This window comes from Anopheles darlingi, chromosome 3 (genome assembly GCF_943734745.1).
Source record: "Anopheles darlingi chromosome 3, idAnoDarlMG_H_01, whole genome shotgun sequence".
NCBI classification, from domain to species: domain Eukaryota; kingdom Metazoa; phylum Arthropoda; class Insecta; order Diptera; family Culicidae; genus Anopheles; species Anopheles darlingi.
This window is the reverse complement of record NC_064875.1, coordinates 58,881,581-58,902,453: the sequence shown is the minus strand read 5'-3', so window position 1 is coordinate 58,902,453 and position 20,873 is coordinate 58,881,581. Positions and strand designations below refer to the sequence as shown.

Below are 20,873 nucleotides of genomic sequence, written 5' to 3'. Positions count from 1 at the left end.
TAAAAAGGACAGGAATCTGATCCCAACATTAACATCGATTTCACTATTTCTTCCGTACAAAATGAAAAGGAATAGATTCTCATTTCAATCGACCTATGGTCGTGTACTTCGAAGGATTGATGATTGCATGCAATGTTTGTAATACACAGCTCATTTGCCCATAGTGAGAGTTCCTTACCAATCGAATCCTTGAGTCCGATCTCATCGTACACGTGATCCTTGTAGTAATTGGGATTGGTCAAATCCGCCTCGAGATTTTTCAAATCATTATCCGGGTGGTATTGGATGGAGTAAGCTAAAAATGTCAAAAAAACGGAGAATTAATACCCTGGGTTTTGTTATTTTTCTATTAGCGCTTGTTACTATCTTACTTTGTCCCGTTCCGTACTCGTTGTTGTCGGGGTAGCTATACTTGTCGTGGCTGGCTGGTGCCGCCTGCCGACGTCCGTTCGAAGCGAGCGAAGGGAAAATGTTATTCGGTATCATGGTGCGCAGTAAACCGGTGCGTGCATCGAGCGGCGGTATCGCACTACCGTTCGCCGTCGGTCCGGAAGCGGTAGTAGTACGGGAGTATACCGGATTGTCGAAGTGGCTCGGTTGCTCCTGCGTCATGTAGTTTACGACGTGGTTCACTTCGGCTCGTAGGTTAGCTACTCGCCGACGATAGTACAACATAATCGCGACGACAACACAGGAGAACAGTACCAGCATGACGATCGTCCAAACTGTACCACTGCTGCCAGCTGTAAGAACGAAATGGATTGTTTTGTTTAGAACTTTGGCGTGGTTGTGTTTTAGATCGAACACTAACACACAAACATACGGCACAAAACATTCTGTGCTCATGTTGTAAGTGCTTATAGTGCATTGGCGTGATTGTTGCTGCGGTGGTCTTTGACTTTATGTGCATCCATAAAGCGATAGAATCGAACACATAAAACCACTCGCTCTCTTACACTCTGGGACAAATCGCACAAGAAGCATTCGAAATCGACATCGACAAATTACCGAAATCCCGATCCGAACGGCGGATGATGCGATCGGCAACAGGATCATCCGTTGCATTACCGGTGGCTGAAGAAGTCTCATCGGTACGCTGTGCTGTGCCATTATCGATCTCATCGTAGCTACCGAAGCTAGTATCTAGCGAATTCTCTGATGTTACTACCACAAACCCGTATTCGTCTTCTCCTAGAGAGAGTACAGTCTGGGATAGCTCGGTTGTAGGATCTTTTCTATCATTTGCGCGATCATCAGCGTACGAAAAGGATGCTGTTGACATTCGTTTTCTTTCCTGTTCCGTAATAATCAATTCGTGCTCGGTAGCAGTGCTATCAGTAGTACTCCCTGATGGAGTATTGGCCTCTGTTTCTTGGTATTCGGAATCGTATCCTTCCGTTCCGGTGGTTGGTAGAAGCACATCTTCCATAAAGGGTGTTCGCCCATATGGCTTCGAATGTTCAGTGGAACTTGGCGGCACATCCACATCGGCTATTCCAGCTGCCCCATAGTCTAGACCCTCTAGTTCATTACTATTTGAAATCCGGCCTTCGGTTGAGTTGTTTTCACCATTTGCAGCACCATCCTTACGTAGCACATTCTTCACTAAACGAATGACAATCGTCTGGCCTTGCTTTAGTTGAAAGTCATACTCTGTTGTGGTATTCTTCTCTACTTGTACATTGAAACTAGAGACGTTAACGGTCACAACAGGCTCATCAGATGAGCTTTGCTGCACCGCCACAGGACGGTACGCATAGCGTGTAGTATTGATGAAGGTTTCTAGCACGTTCGACGCTGCCCCGGCTTGTGCCAATGTGCTGTAAGTGCTCACGCGAACCAACGTCAAGTCGAGAAAACCGCTATCCCGATATCCCAACGATATTTGATAGCCAGGCTTTAGCGGATGTGTTCGATTATACTGGAGCAAGAAACGATCGGCATAGAGTGGAAAACTGATCGTTACATTAAAGCGAGCAGAGGGATGCTCCTCTTCTTGTGGCTCATCGTCAGTGTGTGCAACGCTATGGTGCAGATTGTGGATCTCGGATGTGTTTTCCATTTCGATCGAAATGTCGTAAATGCTGCGTACCATGGGGACTACCTTTAAAAGAGGATCTTCAGGCCTGGAAGGTTCACTCGTCGGCTTCACTGTGCTTCCGGTGTACACTTCTTCTTTAGATTCCAGCGGAGAAGCCTCTGGTGATGTGTCTTTTTGGTTAGAAGTGCCGAACGCAAAGGTAAACGAATATTTAGAAAAGGACAATGGTTCCAAAAAATCCCAACATATTAAACGATTAAAGGGTTATTCCTGTTCTTAATATAAACGATTCCTGCGTCTGTGAACTAAGCTTACCTTCGTTCCTTTGCTCAAATAACCGGCCAGCCAGCTCTTCGTCGCATTGTTTGCCCGTGTATCCGGTCGCACAGATGCATCCCTTTGCCGCATGACAAACAAAGTTACCGGGCGGACACACGCACTGTTCCATGCAATGGTTGCCGTAGAATCCATCTGGGCACACCTCGGCGCAGCGTGGGCCCATCCAGCCGGCTTCACAGATGCAGGTACCATCGTTCTTGCGACATTTGGAATTGTTGTTGCAGTTGCACCGTTGGCTGCAGTTCTTGCCGTAGAACATATCCTCACACACCGTCTCGCACAGTGATCCGGTCCAGCCGGGTGGACACTGACATTTGCCTGTTACGTGCGAACATTCGCCACCGTGCTTGCAGCTGCACTGTTGCTTGCAATCCTGTCCAAAGAATCCGGACGAGCAGGGATGCTCGCACGTTGGTCCCACGTATCCCGGTGGGCAGCTGTACTGGCCCGTGATATGATTACAGACACGACTCTGATCCGGACACTTCTCCAGGCATCCGTGCCCAAAGGTACCGGCCGGGCAGGGTTCATTGCACGTCGCACCGGTCCAGCCACTGGCACAGATACAATCACCCGTTGTCGGATCGCAGGACGAGTTGTTATGGCAGGTACAGATCTCATCACAGTTCTCACCATAATAACCAAGCGGGCAGCGACTCTCACAGCGAATTCCTGCAAAAGAAAAGCAAGTGTTACACATGAGAAAACAATGCGGATTGCATGCGTTTGTATAGCACCCCAAGACCCCCAAAAACGAATCCCTCCGGACGTGAGAAGAGAATAAAGAAGGCACCGGTTCCACCAGTGATGGTCACTCACCACCCCAATCATTCTTGCATCGACAACGGCCTGTCGTGACGTTGCAGTCTAGCGTGTTGCCCATATGGCAATCGCACACCTGGGCACAATTCTGACCGAACCGGCCCGGCATACACTTGTTCTCGCACAGTTCGCCACTCCAACCGGCCGGGCAGCTGCACTGTCCATTGACCGAGTTACAGACACCACCGTTCTGGCAGCGGCACTCATTTGCACAGTCCGGCCCATAGTGCATGGCGTCGCAGGGCCGATCGCACTTGATGCCTTGCCAGCCGGGCGTGCAGATGCATTTGCCCGAGTCACCCTCACAGGTGGCTCCATTCAGGCACTCGCACCGTTCGCTGCAGTTTTGGCCGTACGTATTGTTCGCACACGGTTCCTCACACTGATCTCCCTTGAACCCGGCTATGCATAGGCACGTTCCTGTCAGGTGATGGCGATGAAACCGAAGATAAAAAGTAAAGAAAAAGAAACGCAAAATTAATAAAAAATAATAAGTAAACGAAGAATACATACAGCTCAGTGCGTGAGTAGAAATTAGTGGAATGGACAAACACAGGTGAAAGGAAGAATGGTTTTACTTATGAAATGAAATGAAAGAACGGAAACCGATAACCACACCATTGGAGTACATGGGAATAGAATGAATGACAGAGACTAGCGGAGGAGGAGTACAGTAGAGCGGGAGTAAAAGCACAAACCATCGATATGTGAACAGGGCGATGAGTTTTTGCATTTGCAGGACAGCTGACAGTCCTGACCGTAGCGCAGGAAACGGCAGGGCCGATCGCAAGCACTGTTACTCCAGCCCGCCTTACACTGGCACTTTCCGGTCCACGGATGGCACCTGCACCCGGAGATGATCGAACAGAACCGAAGAAAGAATATAAAACAAAACAATGGAAGATCGTTATCGAGACGTTTTTTCCCCCCTGGTCACACGACTAGTGTGTAAAGTGGTCATACATGTCAGTGTTGTTCCAGTCGCACTCGCACAGCCCGGTACAGTTAGCACCGAAACGATCCTTTGGGCAGATGCGTGTTCCACAATCGGCACCGGTCCAACCGTCCGCACATGTACACTGGCCGTCGGATGTGTTACAGGTGGCCCCATTTAAACAGCGGCATGTCTCGGTACACCCGATACCGTACCGATTTTGGGGACAGGAATCGAGACACTTGTCGCCCATAAAACCGGGCACACAGTGGCATTCGCCCGTCACCCGGTTACAGTCGGCCCCGTTGAAGCATTCGCACCGTTTCGCGCATCCTACGCCATAGAAGTTGGCCTGGCAGCGATTGGCACATACCGTACCGGTGTAGCCGGCCGGGCAGACACACTCACCCGTCACAGGATCACATTTGCCACCGTTCTGGCAACGACACTTGGACTGACACTGGGCTCCATGCGTTCCGGGTGGGCAGCTTTCCGTGCAACTAAAATCAAACAAACAGGAAATGTACCGAATCGTGGAGTGACGCTAGGAAGGGCTCCTAGAGAGTGGGGTAGAATAGTCCTTACAGTGGTCCCGTGAAGCCGGCAGCACAATAACATTCGCCCGAAATGTGATCACACTTGCCACCGTTGCGACACTGGCATAGCTCGGCACAGTCCTGGCCGAACCGATCGCTACTGCACGTCTCCTCGCAGTAACGGCCCTTAAAACCACGCTGGCATGCGCAGCTACCGTCCGCCGCGTTGCACGTCGAGTTGTTCCTGCAGCTGCAACGCTGGGAGCAATCCGAGCCCCACAGATTCGGTGGACATTCTGCAAATAGTGAGAGATGCGAGAGCGTTACTATATCGGCCCATTTGATCCATGAGCATCACCTCGAATACTTACGAATATTACAAGTTTTGCCGGCGTAACCTTGATCGCAGCGGCAGGTATCGGGCTCAACGCACTGGCCATTTTTGCAACCAGCCTTACACTCCGCCACGCAGTGCACACCATCCGGTCCGACCGTGTAACCGATGCAGCATTTCTTCACGATCTGCTGCTTGACGATGGTTGTGGTTTCATTGATCGTACGCGTCTTGATACGGTACGCCGAACAGCGCGGTGGAATACCGATACACCACTTCTGGTACCGCTCCTGGTACGCTTCCTCGCGCGGTATCGTGATCGTGACCGTCGAACTGGAACGATAACACCAAGAAATACGGGGTTAAAGAGAAGTGGTCGAAGAGATAGCGATTGAACGTGGCGCTGACGGCAATTGAATCGCCTGTCTTATCGATTTCCCCTAGTACTCATTTTCTCCCTCTTTTGAACGAACATTTCGTCTCTTTTTCTACTACACTTTTGCTTTCATTTCCATTCTAATAAGGGATTTCTAGTTGTTGGCTATTTTCGAACTCTTTAAACTTAAGCACTTCATTCTTAATGCTGCATCTTCTCTTTTCAACAAACTTCCTATTTTAAAAGGACAAAAAATAGAATAGATCGGCTTTCCTTGATTAGCCATTCATTGTTGCTTACCAACATCAAAACAAAATGGGCAAGAGAGTGATCAATTTTCATTAAATCTAAAACGAGCAAACGATTAGTTTCACTGCGCATAATACTCTTTCTCTTTTCCCTGCAATTTACATCCGCTATATGGCCGCGCAATAATCCAATACGGCGCTGTTGGGCAAGATGGAAACTTCCACGCTAAAGTTCCCATTCCGGACAGCACTTGCCACATTTGTCCGTTTATCTCTAACCGCTATAATTACGTTACTCATGCTGGTCAGTATCTCCCTGCATCGGGGGCCTTTCATCGTGGACCAAACAAAGGATACCACCACCGGCGGGCTTCTCATGTGTACATCACTGTAAACGCAGCATCATGGTAATTTGCCGAAGGTTTTACCCAAATGCGCTTTCAGCAGGCTCTCATTATCCAGCGAGCCCGAATAGATCTCGACTTACTTTTCTACTTCCTTGCATACGTGCGGTCCCTCCAGATGGTCATCTTTGATAATGTCGGTTATCGCGGCCACGCTGCTATCGATGCTGCATCCCAGCAGCACAAGGGCAGTACAGATCACCGCCGCCAGTAAGCAGTTGTAACGTAACCGTGGTTTTAGCATCCTGCCTTCTACTCTACCACCTGTGAGCGAGCGTGGCTAGAAGTGACCCTCCAGTTTTACAACAACGTTCCGAAGTGACCGCAACGCAACTGGACCGCGAATGAAACCCGAACACGAACTGCAACTTCACCACTTAGACTGGAAACTGGAACCACAACAACTACTGGTCTCTTCTGAGGCACTTCTCTCAATGTTCACTAGAGCGCACTAATAGTGATCGCACATACTAGTCCCAATCACTGACACATTACTCGGTCTACTAAGAGGAGAGAGAGAGAGAAAAAGAGATAGATGAGAGACATGAAGAGACAGATTTCATTCATAAATTGCCCTGCGTCCAGTTAATGCAACTACGCAATCACTAGTTGTCGTCGTGAGAGAACGGCCTCAGACGTCGTGTGTTGCCACATACGATCACAAGTACAGCTTCGCATGGTGCATTTTGCGCACAACATGCCACACTACACTGTCGTCGATGTTGAGTCTTTGTTCTGGTGTTCTCGGCTGTACAGAGGTTCCACTGCAAACACTTGTCACGATTGTTTGCCATTTACAGCCTGCAGCCTGCCAGCAAGTGCGATCTTCCCGGCGTTGCGGCCGTGTGTGGTGATCGTGTTTCATTCTATCGTTGCTGGCTGAATCATACCATCGTCGTTGTCGTCATCGTCGACCGATCTACGAATGAGAAAGAAATGAAGAATGCTATCATGAGTCTAACGGTGCACACACTAGGGAATGGGTGGGCGAGAACAAGTGGAAGCTACTAATTAGCATCGACTGTTAGCAAAAGAGTTTCCAGGCTGCGGAATGACAAAGTGTGAGAGAGGGCAGTGTGCCATCCGACCGGCACACCTGTTGTGGCAACACCGTGATGTCGCAATTCTAGACGGGAAAGGAGCGTAAAACTGTAGAATTGACAGGTCGCAGGCGGTTTGATAGAACCAAACCAAAGCAGGAAGTAACCACTTGACACCACGAGAGCGCATGCGTAAGCGCTCATGCTTATCGCGAGATCTGATTGTGGCGTCTTCTGCTGGCAAAAGGGTACCCCCAGAAGGTGCCCATCCTCAATGCCATCGCGCTTTGTTGCTTTGTTGTGTGGTACTACAGAACGGATTCTCGTGGTCCCTTCCAATATGTCTTCGCTTGGAGCCCAATAACCATCAGTCATTCAGTCAGCGCGTGATCGTAATGGCACGGGCCACTTTCCTCTTTGTGTTCCACCGTTCGATACGGCCGAGTACAATCGACATGTGGCCACGCCGCCAACGGCTTCGATTCGAAAGAGGGAAAAATGAAAACAAATAATCCAAACACGTCCGCATGATGTTTGTCATTAAAAAAAAACTGCTGATCGTACGCTTGTGAATGGAGCTTCGATCGAAGAGCGGAAGCTTGCTGCAAACAATCACGTTAGCAACGTTGAGTACCATAAACCACAAAAGCGGGAAAGCAACTCCAACTACTGTCGCCAAGACGCATGCGACGACGGAATGTGACGCATTCCGAAATCCGATCTCTTTTGGCTTTTTATGGGTGAGGTAATTTGTTGCCGATACTTGATGCCTTAGCGCAATGGCGAGCGTCAGCAGCACCAACGCTAGAATGGCTTCCGGAACATGCGTGGCCACTACCAGGCCACTTCGATGCAATGAATCACACCCAATCCCGTCACCAGTAACGAGGTCGTCAACAAGAAAATTACTACCTCGATCTCGGAGGGACACAAGTGTTGCTTCTGTTTATACTTCGAAGATTTTACTGCAATCGCCCTATTCCCCTCATAGAGGGACCCCACCCCTGGTCATAATTGAGGCTACTGTTGGCTCACGGAACTGCTTTCAAATGCAGCACGAGTTGGGCAAGTACGGAGGGCACGACGACACACGGATATCAGCCAACGACTCCTCAGAATCAACGGCCAACGACGCCCGATTATGACAAGAACTGGCTGCACAGAGAACGGATCATGTAGCGTGGTGGTGCTGCAGCGACTGCACTCTTGCAGCTGATATCTCCAAGCACGCAGCGATAAGAAGGCAGACAGCAAAAGGCGACGAACACAACGACCTCAATGACTCAAGAAAGAACATTGCTTTTGTCTGTCAACCGAGGCTAAAATCGTTACCACCATCAGGGTGGGTGGGTGGTGGTGCTGGCTGGGGCTGTCAGGGATTTCGTAATCAGCGTAGTGATCTCCTCTGATGCTGACGCACCAACGCCTCTCCTCGTACGCCGTTTCCGGACATTTGGAGAGGCCAAAGACCAAACGATAGCGCCGTTAGGTGACAAATGAAGCATTGACCTAGCGGCGTGAAGCTATCATCGCTCTTTGAAGCAACAACGGCACGGCAATTCGAAAGGAATGCTAGAACGGCAGCAAATGGTCGCTCGAACAGTTGCTATGGCCTTCCACTCCCTTCCGCTCCCAAAAGCAAATGGTACGATAATTATTTAGCAACAAATTAAAACATTTGGACCCTCCCCGTGTTTGGCGGTATTTCGGCGAGAAGATTGCCAAACAGATGATGATTACCGAGTGGCTGTGAATTGACACCGAATCCGGAGTCGAGGGTGTCAAGTGGCGAAACGGACCAAACCAACGGGTGCCCAGTGCCGGTCATAGCTAGTAGTGATCGTTGATGTGTGGTTTAGTTTAGTTCTCAGCTTACTTTTCGCGAAGATTTCAAATTTCACTAGCAACGGAAACAACAGCAAGTTTTAGTTTATTTAACGACGATCAACGGAGACTTTGTAATCGCGAGGCAATCGTATTAGGCACGCAATGGGGGCAAATAAAACAGGAAACATTTTTAGAAAGTGTCAACACAATTTCAGGATCACAAAAGCACTACGAACTCTGCGACGAAACGGCGTCGATCAGTCGTTTCGGTACTGGGGGCCTTTTTTGGCGCGATACCTTCACTCGAGACTCCGTTCGTCTTCCATACGACGCTGCGATGCAACATTAATGCAGAACCATTTTTGAGGGGAGTAAACCAGCGGATAACAACTAACGCGCAAATAGTTTAATGTTCCATTGTTTCATCGAGCGCTTGCTTGTTCCGCTAGTGCCAATTTGAGTAGCACTTGTTTGAACGCAAGGACAAACTATACAATAGCTGCGCTGGCCCACCAAAATCCAGGATATGTATTCTGTTGATGTATGGTTCTCCATCTTCACCACCAAGATGTGCTTCGTCAGCTTAATCTCTTTAAAAAAAACAAAAAGAACCACCAGAGCACCAGCGCAGAGCGCCAAAAAAAAACCCAAAATGATTAGCCCCTCAACACAATTCACAATCGTTCTTGTTAATGGTGCTGAGTTCGCGCAATTTTAACGAGCTGTCACGTCATCGCTTCTGTTCTGGGTGGGTGTGTACAATGCTCTCAAATACATCACCCTCCGAGTTGGATATTTCAGAGCAACAAGAATAAACAAAAGACAAGAAGCAACATCCCCGACAGTCGCGTTTTGGGTTCAATACGTGCTTCAGTCTACACCCTGGCACACACGAGGGTACCGGCTTCGTGGGATGAATCATTCGAAAGATTACCTATCAAAAAAATTTCAACCGGAAGCTGGCGCCCCCAACCGTTGGTCGCTCACAAATTTAGCGTTTATGAGATCACGTAAACGATCGGTATCGAGAGTGAATTTTAACGCGATGCGGTGCGCTAAGCAGGAAATGCTCAGCGGCCAGCATTCGAAAGGGAGAAGATAGAGTAACTGCCAAGTAGAACGAACCACTCGACACGAACTACATCACCATCGGCGCCACCGTCGCCACCTCCAACAGGGGTTCATTCATCAAATGGACTTAATAGTAGACGTCCAAAGCGTCTACACCTTGCGCGGCCCTTGGTGGCGGCACATGCCAGACCACATGGTTGCGCTAGCGTATAAACACAACCAAACCGCGCACACATGCCGGGAGTGTGAGTAGGTCGGCACCGGTTTTCCGAGGAAATTTCCTTGAGTCACTTGAGTGTGGCGTAACCCTAAAGCGGGCCTAGAGCGGGTTCGCTGTTACTGAACGCCATCTGTTCACCATCCGTGCCCGTGCCTCACGTCCATGCGTACCCCGCTGTTTCTCCTCGTACACCTTGAACATCATTTTATTTCAGCGCTTCTCCGAACTAATCTGGCAACCGGAAGGTCTAGATCTAATACGATTGTGTTTGTCTCTCTACAGTGCAAAGTCGACTACAGTCGGTTTCATACCAATAAAAAACCCGGCAGTACGATGGACATGAGGTACTCCACCGTGTAGATGTAGACAACAATCGGCAACAGTAAAGCGACCAAAAGCGAACCGATGGCCATGGTTAGGGGTTTGGCCAAGGCGCACACAAGGTGCACGGTTAAGAGCTCAAAGTGTGCGATCCAGTCCTGCAGATCAGTGAACCGGTTCCGTGCTCTCACCAGTATCGATCTGCTATGTTCTGGTTGATGGACCCGGACCGCCGTCTTCGAAACCACGGGACAACTTCTCAATAAATCTTCCACCGAGATGCACTGAAAGTACGGACAAAGCGAAGATTACGCTCGGAACTGCCGGATCGATTCACGCAACAAACCCATACACTCGCGGACACCAGCAACGCATGCAACCAACACAGGAGGCCCAGGAGCATCCGGCACATGTAACGCTTGACTGCGATTCGCAGCGGTTTCAGTAAGTAGCTTGCTGCGATTCTGGAGATGCTGGCCTTGAACGTGGGCTGCTGTGGCGAGGAAACAGTTTCTAGATACTTGGTCAGTTGCCGTTGACAACGTGCCCTACGTTCATTTTCCACATTTCGTCTGAACCACTCGGAATAGGTGAACTGGAGATTAACGTTGTCTCGATACCGACATTTCTTCTTTTTCCTATCAATATGGGAAGCAGAGAGAGAGAGAGAGAGAGCGAGAGACATAGAGAGAAATGCATCTGAACGATCACAGCCACAACAACAGCTGTTGTAGAGGTTCTGCCCCCTTCACACTCCACCGTCTTGACGATTTTGAATTGTGGCTTCTATTTTTAGCTACCTCGATGGAAATGGAGATAGGGGTAGGGGTCGTGACACTTTACCCTTGAATGCACACCACGCCACCGACTGCATGCTGCTCATGCCCGGATGAAACGCACGTAAAAGCGGAAATCGCGATTGCGGGTAACTAGTTTCCCATGCCAATTTTCACACCGCTACCGGTACGATACGCCTAAGGCTTACTGTGTTTGACTGATTACACAGCGCCGTCACGCTGACACAATGGCCTTGGTAAGCAAAGCTTACTTTGATCGCCCGTTCGGAAGCTGAACACTTCCTCACGGTCTTTCATTCACCAAAAACGATCATAATGACCCATACCGCATTATGTACCAGTTAATGTGGGTCCCCCTGTGCTCATGTTCCTCACTTACAGCGGCGGCTGCTATCGCTGGTCGGAATTGGGATAAATCAACGAAGAGAGGCTATGCATACACTGCCGCACGCAATCTGCTGACGGAGGGTCTGTTCACGGTCGGTTCACGTCACACGATCACTTGAAGCACTTGGGTCGCACCAGCATAAACCAGCATCATTATGTGCATACGGCTGAGCGCATAAACTCGCAGCGTATCGCAGCGATGATAAGAGGATGCTTCCCGTTTGACGCACGCACACTCTTACATACCCCCTGCCAACCATCGTATCGCTTGGCGAACCTCCAAATCATCGAATGTCTCAAATGTTGGCGACAGCGTCGCCGGTATTAGCTTCAATTATTCATGCTGCATGGTGTATGAGAATGAGTCACGGGGGTTTCGCCTCTCTCGCGCCGCAATATTGACGCTCTCCTTTCATTGCCACGCACGAAAGTGATTTTCAATTTAAAAAAAAAAAACAACAACAGAAAATGATTATCACTATCGCGGAGGTTCGTAATGGATGCCGCCCGACTAGAGGCAAATAAAAAAGGAAACATTTGATTTCTACTTTCACGCCTTCGTTAATCAGTTGTACACAGTGCCGAAGCGTGCAGCGATTACGGGTGGCCGAATTGACTCATCATACGGTTTGATTCCCTTCATTGACGTCGTTCGAGGTTATCAGCAGCAAACCAAAACTGGAACTAAATCAATCTGTTTTCTCTGCTCACGCGCATGTCCTCCTGGTGCTGGCTGGAGAGCCGTGCTTTTCTTATTTCGACGCTACAGGACGAACTTCCTAATGGAACTGAATCAGAGCAGCGCTGAGTCACCTCATCATTACCGTCTACATAAATTCCCGGAGGGGAGGTGCAAAGTGCAAACAAACAATTCCTCAAACAGTCAACAACAGTTCGCTAATCAGCACCCAGAGCGCAGCGGTGTGTCTGAACTTGACCTTCTGCTGCTTTCTCCTTTTTTTGGTTTTGGTCGTTTGTCGTTCCCCAGGACACCTATGCATTATCGACGACCTTTAATGGCCAAACATCGAATACACCACATACCACATCATGTGGCGTAAAGGCCATTTCTCCGTAATCAACTGATCGATATCTTTGCTCGAGCGATTAACTGTGCTTGGTAATGCGGTCCCATAATGTGAGCGCCATCGTACATGCAGCAATACAGGTTCACATGTCAGTCAGAGTACACGCTATAAATACGATCCTCGCGTGAGCTCTATTTGATAATCTGTTAATGCCCGCATTACCCGATTTTCTGACGTAACTCCGATTGAAATCCAGTAGAACAGCGAAACGAGGGAAACATCGCATTGCAGTGCACGCTGTGTGGCTTCGCTTTCTCGATTATAGGTTTTGTTTTTTTTTTTGCGCCAGTGACGACCACCATGAGTTGCGTGTTTCGTAGCGCATCTGGGATCGCATCTGCTTATCGCTATTGTCCGTCGCTGTCTGTTTTATTTCCTTTTCACCGGGAAATCCGCTTAATCCGAATCCTGCGATTAGCGCGAAAGTTTCTCGCATAATTTTGAAAACAATAAAACAACCCCGAACGTAATGAGCTGCTAATGCACGCCATGCAGTTGTAGAAGGTCACCTTAATGGGCCCATTCCCCATTCGATAGTTTGTGGGCACTGTTTCCAGTGACTTAACTTAACCTGAGGAGGCTCTCCTTAATCGACCGTACCGAACCTAGCGCGAAGCGACAAGTGGCCTGGCGAACTGAAGGCGGACCCTACACCAAAAAATCAAGGGAATTTTGAAATTTCAAGATGTATTTCGAGGTTGAGTATCACCCGAAAAAAAAACGTTGAATCAGTGTGATCGTGAGTCATGATCGCCACCATACGGTACATCGCTGCATGTCTGCGAGCACTAGAGGTGCTGGTGTTGCTGCTGCTCGGGATGCTGCAACCTGAACCAGTGGCAAAACACTTGCGTCATCATTGGCCATCGAGGTGTAGAGAGTGCGATTCGTTCGTAGTTAAACTCTCACCAGCTGCCTGAGCACCAGAGGCAAGTGTGCTGGTGGCCTACATTTGCGGCGAGGGCTGCACAGGAGAAAGAAGAACATACAAATGGTGTGGGTTGACAATTGTGGGCCATAATCGTCGGGATGAAATGAGGATCGTCAATTAAAACACGGAAACACAATATTACCTAAGGGATACTTTCACTATTTTGCAACTTTGCGATAATTGAGCAGTTCTTTCAACGTTATTTACGTTACTCGACACCACATTCCTGGATATATCTTCGCAAAGACAAAAATAACTCGAGAGAGAGAGAGAGAGAGAGAAAGAAAAGTGAAGCAGCAGGGCAAAGATCAGTGCTAGCTGCTCGAGAACGCTAGACGCGCCCTGCAAGGCACAATATGTGCTATCAGCATTCCTCCTGTTGACATCAGCGAGCGTGCGGGTATATGAAACCAGTGGCGGAAAAGGCCATGGCCGCCTTCCGTTGCGGTCTATCTTCAACTTCCAGCCGTCTTCATATTATTCTATAGAGCGGGACTAACAAAAACAATACTGACGGACAAAGGCATATGACCAGCTAAAAGCGTGCATGGAGCAGCTAGTGATGATAAACCATTGCTGGATTGTTATGACAAACTGGGATTTTTGGTTCGTATCAAGACCGATCTTACTGCCACCGGAACTGTGTGTCATTAGGACGACGATTGCGACTCAACCCAAAAAAGGGGAACTACGGAACCCTTACCAAGTGTAGCAACTATGCCAAACACTCGCATACACACACGTCCCTAATTCTCTTCACCTTCTTGACCTGCAACTGTCTGAGCTCTACCCGTTCTTGGTTGGTGTCGTCTGCAGGATTACAATCGATTGCCCGCATATCGTATGCCGGACTAGCCGGGAAAGTCCATTTCCAACACCCCGAAAACCGTTCACCAAAACATCCTGGGTATACCACCATGTGGGTAACAGATTCTTCCTCTTCCAAGTACGGACACATATGCGGGACGAACGAAACGGTTCGTTACGTCCACAAGCGAGTGCAACCGCTTCGAATACGATCAACGTATGCCTTGGAATTTGTACCGATAGAGCGGCGCTACGGAGGGCATTCTTCATATATCGAGGAGAGAAAAGCCAGAGTGCGCGACAAACGCGACCGCGCCAATCGATTGCAAAATGCCTCGCAATGCAGGAAGGCGGCGGCTTTTCAATAATGCAACGATACCCGCCGTCAATTGTGTGCCGCGTAAAGTAATTGCAGCCAATCGATGCCGATGACGCTGCCATCGATGCGGATCGATTCCTCATAATCGGTTCGATTGAGTTGTTTCAAGCGAAAACAAGAAACTAGCTAAGATCTTTTACAGCAGCTATTTCGTTTGCGATCGCAGCTTAGGCGGGCGGGAGGGTTTACACATCTGGCACGCGGACACGACCTGGTCGCGTGGTGTACCTGATGTGAAATTGCTTGGTGTGACAAGGCAAGAACATGGGGGGGTTTTTTTCCTGATAAAACAAACAGCCCACCGTCCGGACGTCTTCTGCGAACACAACCGTAATCAATTGTTTAACTGGTGGTGGATCCGTTTAGGCACAACAGACAGGATTCTGGGAATGTACGTTGGATGACACTAATCGATCGCTGGAATGCTCCCATTTCCCACGTTATTATCGAGCTGAGGGAACCTTTCGGTCTAGAAAGTACATATCTATAGCTCAATATGGCCTGAACTACTAAGCCAATTAACCTGCCATTCGGTACACAGGGCTGTTTTTGGGAAATAGTTATGATTAGAAGCTTCTCAGCCACTGGGATAAACAAATTCTTGTTTAACTTCGTCTACTTGGATGTACCAAAAACCTTTGCATACCACATTAGGAACAATGGGAACCTCGTGACCTACTCTGATGTGTGCACATCCAGTATGACTTCCGTGACGAACCACTTTTGACGATAAGCGTGAAATTCGGTTTGTGAGACCAACGATTGAAATTATCATTTCTGATGTGAAAATTCTCGTGATAAACAAGACACGTTTATGGGAGGCATTCGTAATCCAGCGAAGCGATACGTCATCACATTCGTACATGAATACGAAAAAATAGTCAACTTAAAGCAACTACCATTAACATAAATGTACAACTAGTGTCATGCGATATGTCATCAATAAGACGAAAGATCGGGGTTTCAAATGATGCAGTTTTCGATGCTGACGTTCTGTTCGTTTTTATAAGTCTAATTTTTTATCCTTTGAGGAGCGCTTCTGAGGTTTCTTCGGCACTGGTGGCGGCGATTTCGATTTGATCGACAATACTTCTAGGTTTGGCTGCTTCTCTGGAATACATCTTGCTTTTGACTGGCTCTATAATACATTCAAAGGCCACGACCAGCGATAGTGGAAGCGTACTGTTTTACAATGTTTGCTGGTGCAAGCTGTTGTCCCAGAATGGCGTGTTCTGCATCCTGTGCATGCTGTGTACGTGTGTCCGTTTGTGTGTGCCACCGGAAGGGGCTCTGTGACCATTGATAAGATATCGCTCGCCATCACAGTCATGTGTTTCAGGGCCAGGTTTAAGAGTTTTCCCCCGAAACGGCGTCAGTGTCGCTGATGCTGCTGCTGTTGCTGCTGTTGGTTGGCCAGATAATGTTCGTGCAATCCCTTGAAAAACTCCCAGAAAGTCAGATTGAGCATGGTGTGTGGAGCGACGCGCAGATACATCGGCACAAAGCCCTTGTAGAACCCATGGACACCCTCCGAGCGATAGATCTTCACGAAACAATCGAAAATGTTCCGATACAGCAGACCGCGGCCATTAGCGGAGACGGCTGTAGGAAAAGGGAAGGAGAAGTGAGGTAAGGAACGCACAACGGAACGCAAACGCACACACACACACCTTGGTTGGTCATACGTGTTGTGGCCACATCGCACGGTGACATCAGGACACTGGTGAAGAAACCGGCCACGGTGCTGCTGGCCAGGGCCGTCAGGACCCGGGACTGCTGGAACGTTTCGTAGCGATGCAACCAATCCTTGCACGCACTGAACGAACACATCTGAGCGGACGAACCGATGCCAAGACGGGCCAGTGTGGCCGTATTCCCGCGGAACATTCCCCGGATGCCACTCTGGCGGTAAATGTTGACGAAGGCCGCCACGGTACCACGATGATGGTGCTGATACCGTGCCGTGTACGTCCCGGAAGTGACGGCCTGCAACTGTGTCTTCACTACATACACCGGACAGGAGGCTGTCGCGCATGCCAGCCCGGACACTCCGCCCCAGAACAGCGTCAGCAGTGGCGTTAGGGCCGGATTGTTGGTGCTGCGTGTCCAACCGAGATTCTCCGCCGTCTGGTACGTCCCCAGCCGTACACTGTTCATCGTAAACTGGTACATAAGGGCGGCCGATAGACCCTTCTGCAGACCGCGCCATCCATCGGTGCGGATGACGGTGAGAAACGATTGCCGGAGTCCGTTGTAGGAGCGCTCGGTGAGATTCTTGCGGGCCATCAGCTCACCTTCGAGCTGCTGGCGTGTCTTGAGCACATCGAGCGGATTCGTGAAGACTACGGCGCACATCGACGACGCACCACCGAGCACGAAATCCATGGCAGGCGCGTTGTTACACAGTTGACGAAGGAATCGCCGCTACACCGGAGGACTCATTCAGCTCACACCGTCGTACACCGCAACGCAACGAAAACACACTATGGGGTATGGGTGAGCAAGTTGGATAAGTGATAACTCCGCTCGCGGCTCGAAGATACGACGTTATCTTATCTAATGCCACTGTTCTCTAGTGCTGGACATCTTCTATACACCGGGAGGGAATAGGTCCCACACCACATCTATCAAAAGCAAAATGGCTCTCTTCAAAACAAAAATGAATTCTCATCCCGTGTAAATACCCGCGTTGATCTGGGCAGTTGGTTGATGGATCATAAAGGCGGAACTATGGGTCATGGATGCGAGTTTCTTCTTAATTAGGAATTCAATTTCTAGTACGTCATTTATGCTCAACACGAATCGTCCCCGGGAGTGGAGGGATTATTCAAATTTCTAAACTTTCACGCCGATCTCCGATGATCATCAGCGAGCGTCATCGCAACATTCCTTCAATCCCGAGTTGAAAGCCCCTTAAAAAAAGCATTAGATAAGTCCATCCGGGGCACCAACTTCTCAGCTGAAAATCGGGACCGAAACTCGCGCACCGACATGAACCTGTAGCATGAGATCCCGGGGGTATTTAACGTTTCCAAAAGGATTCTTCGACCCTGCGGACTGGGATTTAGAGGGACCCTCGCTTTTTTATCTATTCCCTTGCGTGCGTGACTCTCCGAATTCTCTCGTTTCGCTTTCGTGCTATTCTATCCACGGGAATCCGGTTTCGAAGGGGACCAACCTCCGCTCAACCTGTCCCCGCCTCGTTAACGAACCGAAACGCAACGGAACAGAAGATCAAAAAACTGTGTTTCGTTGCACTGCATTGTAGGGTTTTTGTGTTCGGTTCAACGACGACGACGACAACGATGACTCTGGCGAGTTCATTGTGCCCACGCCACAACATAAACGAAGCGGTTTTTCCTCGCAGACGAACGCCATCCGAGACTCCGAGACTGAAATTGGACGAAAAGCGGCCCACGACGTCTCGCCTACCTTGTGTTTTGCTCCATTTAGAGGCACGGAATTCGCACCGTTCGCCATAAATCTTGCACCACACGATATGCATGCAGCTGTTGCATTTGCGTTGCAGCAACGTGATTCTCTGGAGTTGGCGCATTCGCGAGGACACACCGGAACAGTGAAACGATGGCATAAAACGTGCTGGTCAAAAGCATTGGCCTCCACTGTCCCTGGCAAGGGCGTTTGTTCCGGATTTGTTCCGGAGTTTGTTGTGATAAGCATCGCAATCTTGGAAGAACCATTAGCCCTTATCAAATTCGATTTCTTTTCCGGACATAACATATCAACGAACATGACAAAACAATTGTAACTAAGGACATACTACTTTTGCCTTGGAGTGGAACATGCTGTTGCGGTTCATGAACTGCACCGAGGAGCGGTCATGTTGTTGTACCTTGGAACTATCCGGCAGGGAGTTTTTTATAATAACCGTAGCCGCAGTAGGCGGTTCATCACAGCATACTCCGACGAAATGCACAATGACCAGGCAGGAGGCCACCATTGTGTATCTCGTTCTTCAAGGTTTTTTTCCTCGTGTTTTTTTGCCACACAATCCCGCCACTATTACTTGTGGCCAATTGGCGGCGCACGATCGGCCGAATGTGAAATGCGAATGCAAAGTACACAACGACGTGTGTGTGCGGGAGAGGGAGAGAGAGAGAGAGAGACTAAACAATACGCAAGTTCCACCGTTGCCAAGGGGAATGATGCTGCAACGAGACACCCGGGACTGGCCTCTCCGCTAGCGAGCTGATAAAGAGAAACTCTTTCACGGGCACAATCGTTGTTTAGATGCGCTAGCCAAGACCGAACAGAACGGTTGAAAGGTGAAACAATGGCATTGACATTGACGTTGGAACATCGTCCGCTCTCGGTTATGTTCGGTTAAAAGCGTGTTCAACGTGCCGGATTCCCTGCTTCGGGGATCACTTTGTGTGTTTATCAACCTTGCGGCGATGGCCGGTTAAACGCCATCGAACTTTGTTCTCCAACACGAGCGAGATGCCAGTATTCTCACATTGCCAAAACGTGGCCCGTCGTCATCAGCACGTCCGTAACAGGTTAGCAGGGTTTTCGGTAGCGCGTTTTCGCGTAAGTTTACTCACCTCGTGGGCCGTTTTTTCGCCGCGTCCGCCGTTCAATGGCTGCTGAGTTGGATTCCGACGACCGACCACGCAATCCAAGCAATCGCGCTGTATGATGTGTGAATTGAGTATGTCGTCGTTGCGTCGTCGTCGTTGTAAGAACGCACATATGCCAAGCATGCCGTGTGTTTCGTGAGGCGCGAAACGCGCCCGGCCCACCCCGTTAATAAACGCGCTGAGAGCGGTGTGCGTTCGATGGGTGGCGGCGGGCGCTTGATGGTTTCTCCACAGCCACAGCATACTTGAGCCACCAACACCAGTACAACGGCGCAACGGCGGTGGCCGGAAAACTTGTTTTACCGCTTAACGCACATTAGAACCAACCCCCGGACCGCGGTAACAGGTTTGGGGTGATGGGTAGGGGACAAATAACATCATCACGAGTGCGCACACATACGAACACGGCAATCTCGAGGGGTTCTCTAATTTAGGATCTTGTACTAGCGCAACTTTTTGCGATTTCTACTTCCACAACGGCACACACAAACATATGTTTCGCGGCAACGGAAGCAAGAATTATGCGAATTTAAAACTCCCACCGATGGTGAGCCAATATCAAAACAAACAAGCCGAACTCCAGATGATGCACGTACGGAAACACACACATACACACTCACAATATGATTTGCCGGATTCGCGCCCCCTCGCTGTTCCGTTCCGTGGAAAAGAATGCTAATTGCAACTTTCTCTTTGGCTGTCCTTCGCGTGAGATGGAGGAAGGGAGGGAGCAGACCAGCACTTTGGCACACTTTATTTTTATTCACACACAATTTGCACAATGACCTCGAAAACCGAAAAATGATGGCGCTTGATAAATTAATTTAATGGAAAATGCAACGGTGGACGGACGCTCTCAGTGCAAGTACCGTAACTCCGTCGCTATTGCACGATTGTTGTTGTAGCAACGGCTGCATGCGAACAACGCCACCTTTGCCGTCGTCCGTTGTTATTGCAAACGCCACAAGTGTTCTGCGAAATATGCTACCCGCGATCCACGCACCAACCAGACAGCCAGCGGAGGACGTTTCACTTTGGTTTATTAATCAAAGGAAAATTAACACTCCGTGTCTCTCGGTATCGTGCCACCGTGTCGTCGTGAACACGGAACGGCGGGCACAGCACGGTTGAATGAGATTGTTTAGCGAATGGCGGGTAAACAAAAGTAAACACGGCACGGCCAGACGGTGGCCACGGTTGTGAAATTACCGCGTATGTCGTACACTCGTTTCTTGCACGGCACTTGATAAAGATCACACAGAAGATGGTTTTCACTAGTTACCTTTATATTCTTTCTAACCAACGAATGCGCGCGGCAATAAGACAACACGAATTATAAGGGCCCGCGAGGTCGACCGCTCCGCACGAGA

The 20,873-nt window shown here is 49.3% G+C and overlaps 2 protein-coding genes across 7 annotated transcripts in view; both read right to left on the bottom strand.

The window, feature by feature from the left end:
- LOC125953822 (protein draper) overlaps positions 1 to 20,873 on the bottom strand; it is a 24,025-nt gene extending 3,152 nt beyond the window's left edge. Inside the window, exons 1-11 of one of the 6 annotated variants that reach the window (XM_049683613.1) lie at positions 20,786 to 20,825; positions 20,124 to 20,289; positions 6,118 to 6,537; positions 5,044 to 5,339; positions 4,722 to 4,968; positions 4,166 to 4,636; positions 3,901 to 4,046; positions 3,200 to 3,622; positions 2,357 to 3,052; positions 372 to 743; positions 179 to 295 (exon numbers count right to left, since the gene is read on the bottom strand). In XM_049683613.1, the coding sequence (XP_049539570.1) occupies positions 179 to 295; positions 372 to 743; positions 2,357 to 3,052; positions 3,200 to 3,622; positions 3,901 to 4,046; positions 4,166 to 4,636; positions 4,722 to 4,968; positions 5,044 to 5,339; positions 6,118 to 6,278 (2,929 nt within the window). In that variant the 5' untranslated portion in view covers positions 6,279 to 6,537; positions 20,124 to 20,289; positions 20,786 to 20,825. Of the gene's footprint in view, positions 1 to 178; positions 296 to 371; positions 744 to 2,356; positions 3,053 to 3,199; positions 3,623 to 3,900; positions 4,047 to 4,165; positions 4,637 to 4,721; positions 4,969 to 5,043; positions 5,340 to 6,117; positions 6,538 to 20,123; positions 20,366 to 20,712 lie in introns of those variants that run through there. The other 5 variants (XM_049683611.1, XM_049683615.1, XM_049683614.1 and 2 more) reach the window with 5 other exon arrangements.
- Positions 15,840 to 20,091, bottom strand: LOC125953835 (solute carrier family 25 member 35-like). Its single transcript, XM_049683631.1, has 3 exons — positions 19,468 to 20,091; positions 16,573 to 17,385; positions 15,840 to 16,504 (listed from the first exon to the last, which is right to left on the bottom strand). The coding sequence occupies exons 2-3, from the start codon at positions 17,285 to 17,287 to the stop codon at positions 16,275 to 16,277; spliced, it is 945 nt and encodes a 314-aa protein (XP_049539588.1). The 5' UTR covers positions 17,288 to 17,385; positions 19,468 to 20,091; the 3' UTR covers positions 15,840 to 16,274.

Excerpts from the sequence above, each read along its gene's own strand:
- LOC125953835 (XM_049683631.1), bottom strand. The coding sequence starts at position 17,287 with ATGGATTTCGTGCTCGGTGGTGCGTCGTCGATGTGCGCCGTAGTCTTC. Across the intron at positions 16,505-16,572 it reads AACACGTATGACCAACCAAG|CCGTCTCCGCTAATGGCCGC; the intron begins GTGTGTGTGTGT and ends CTTTTCCTACAG.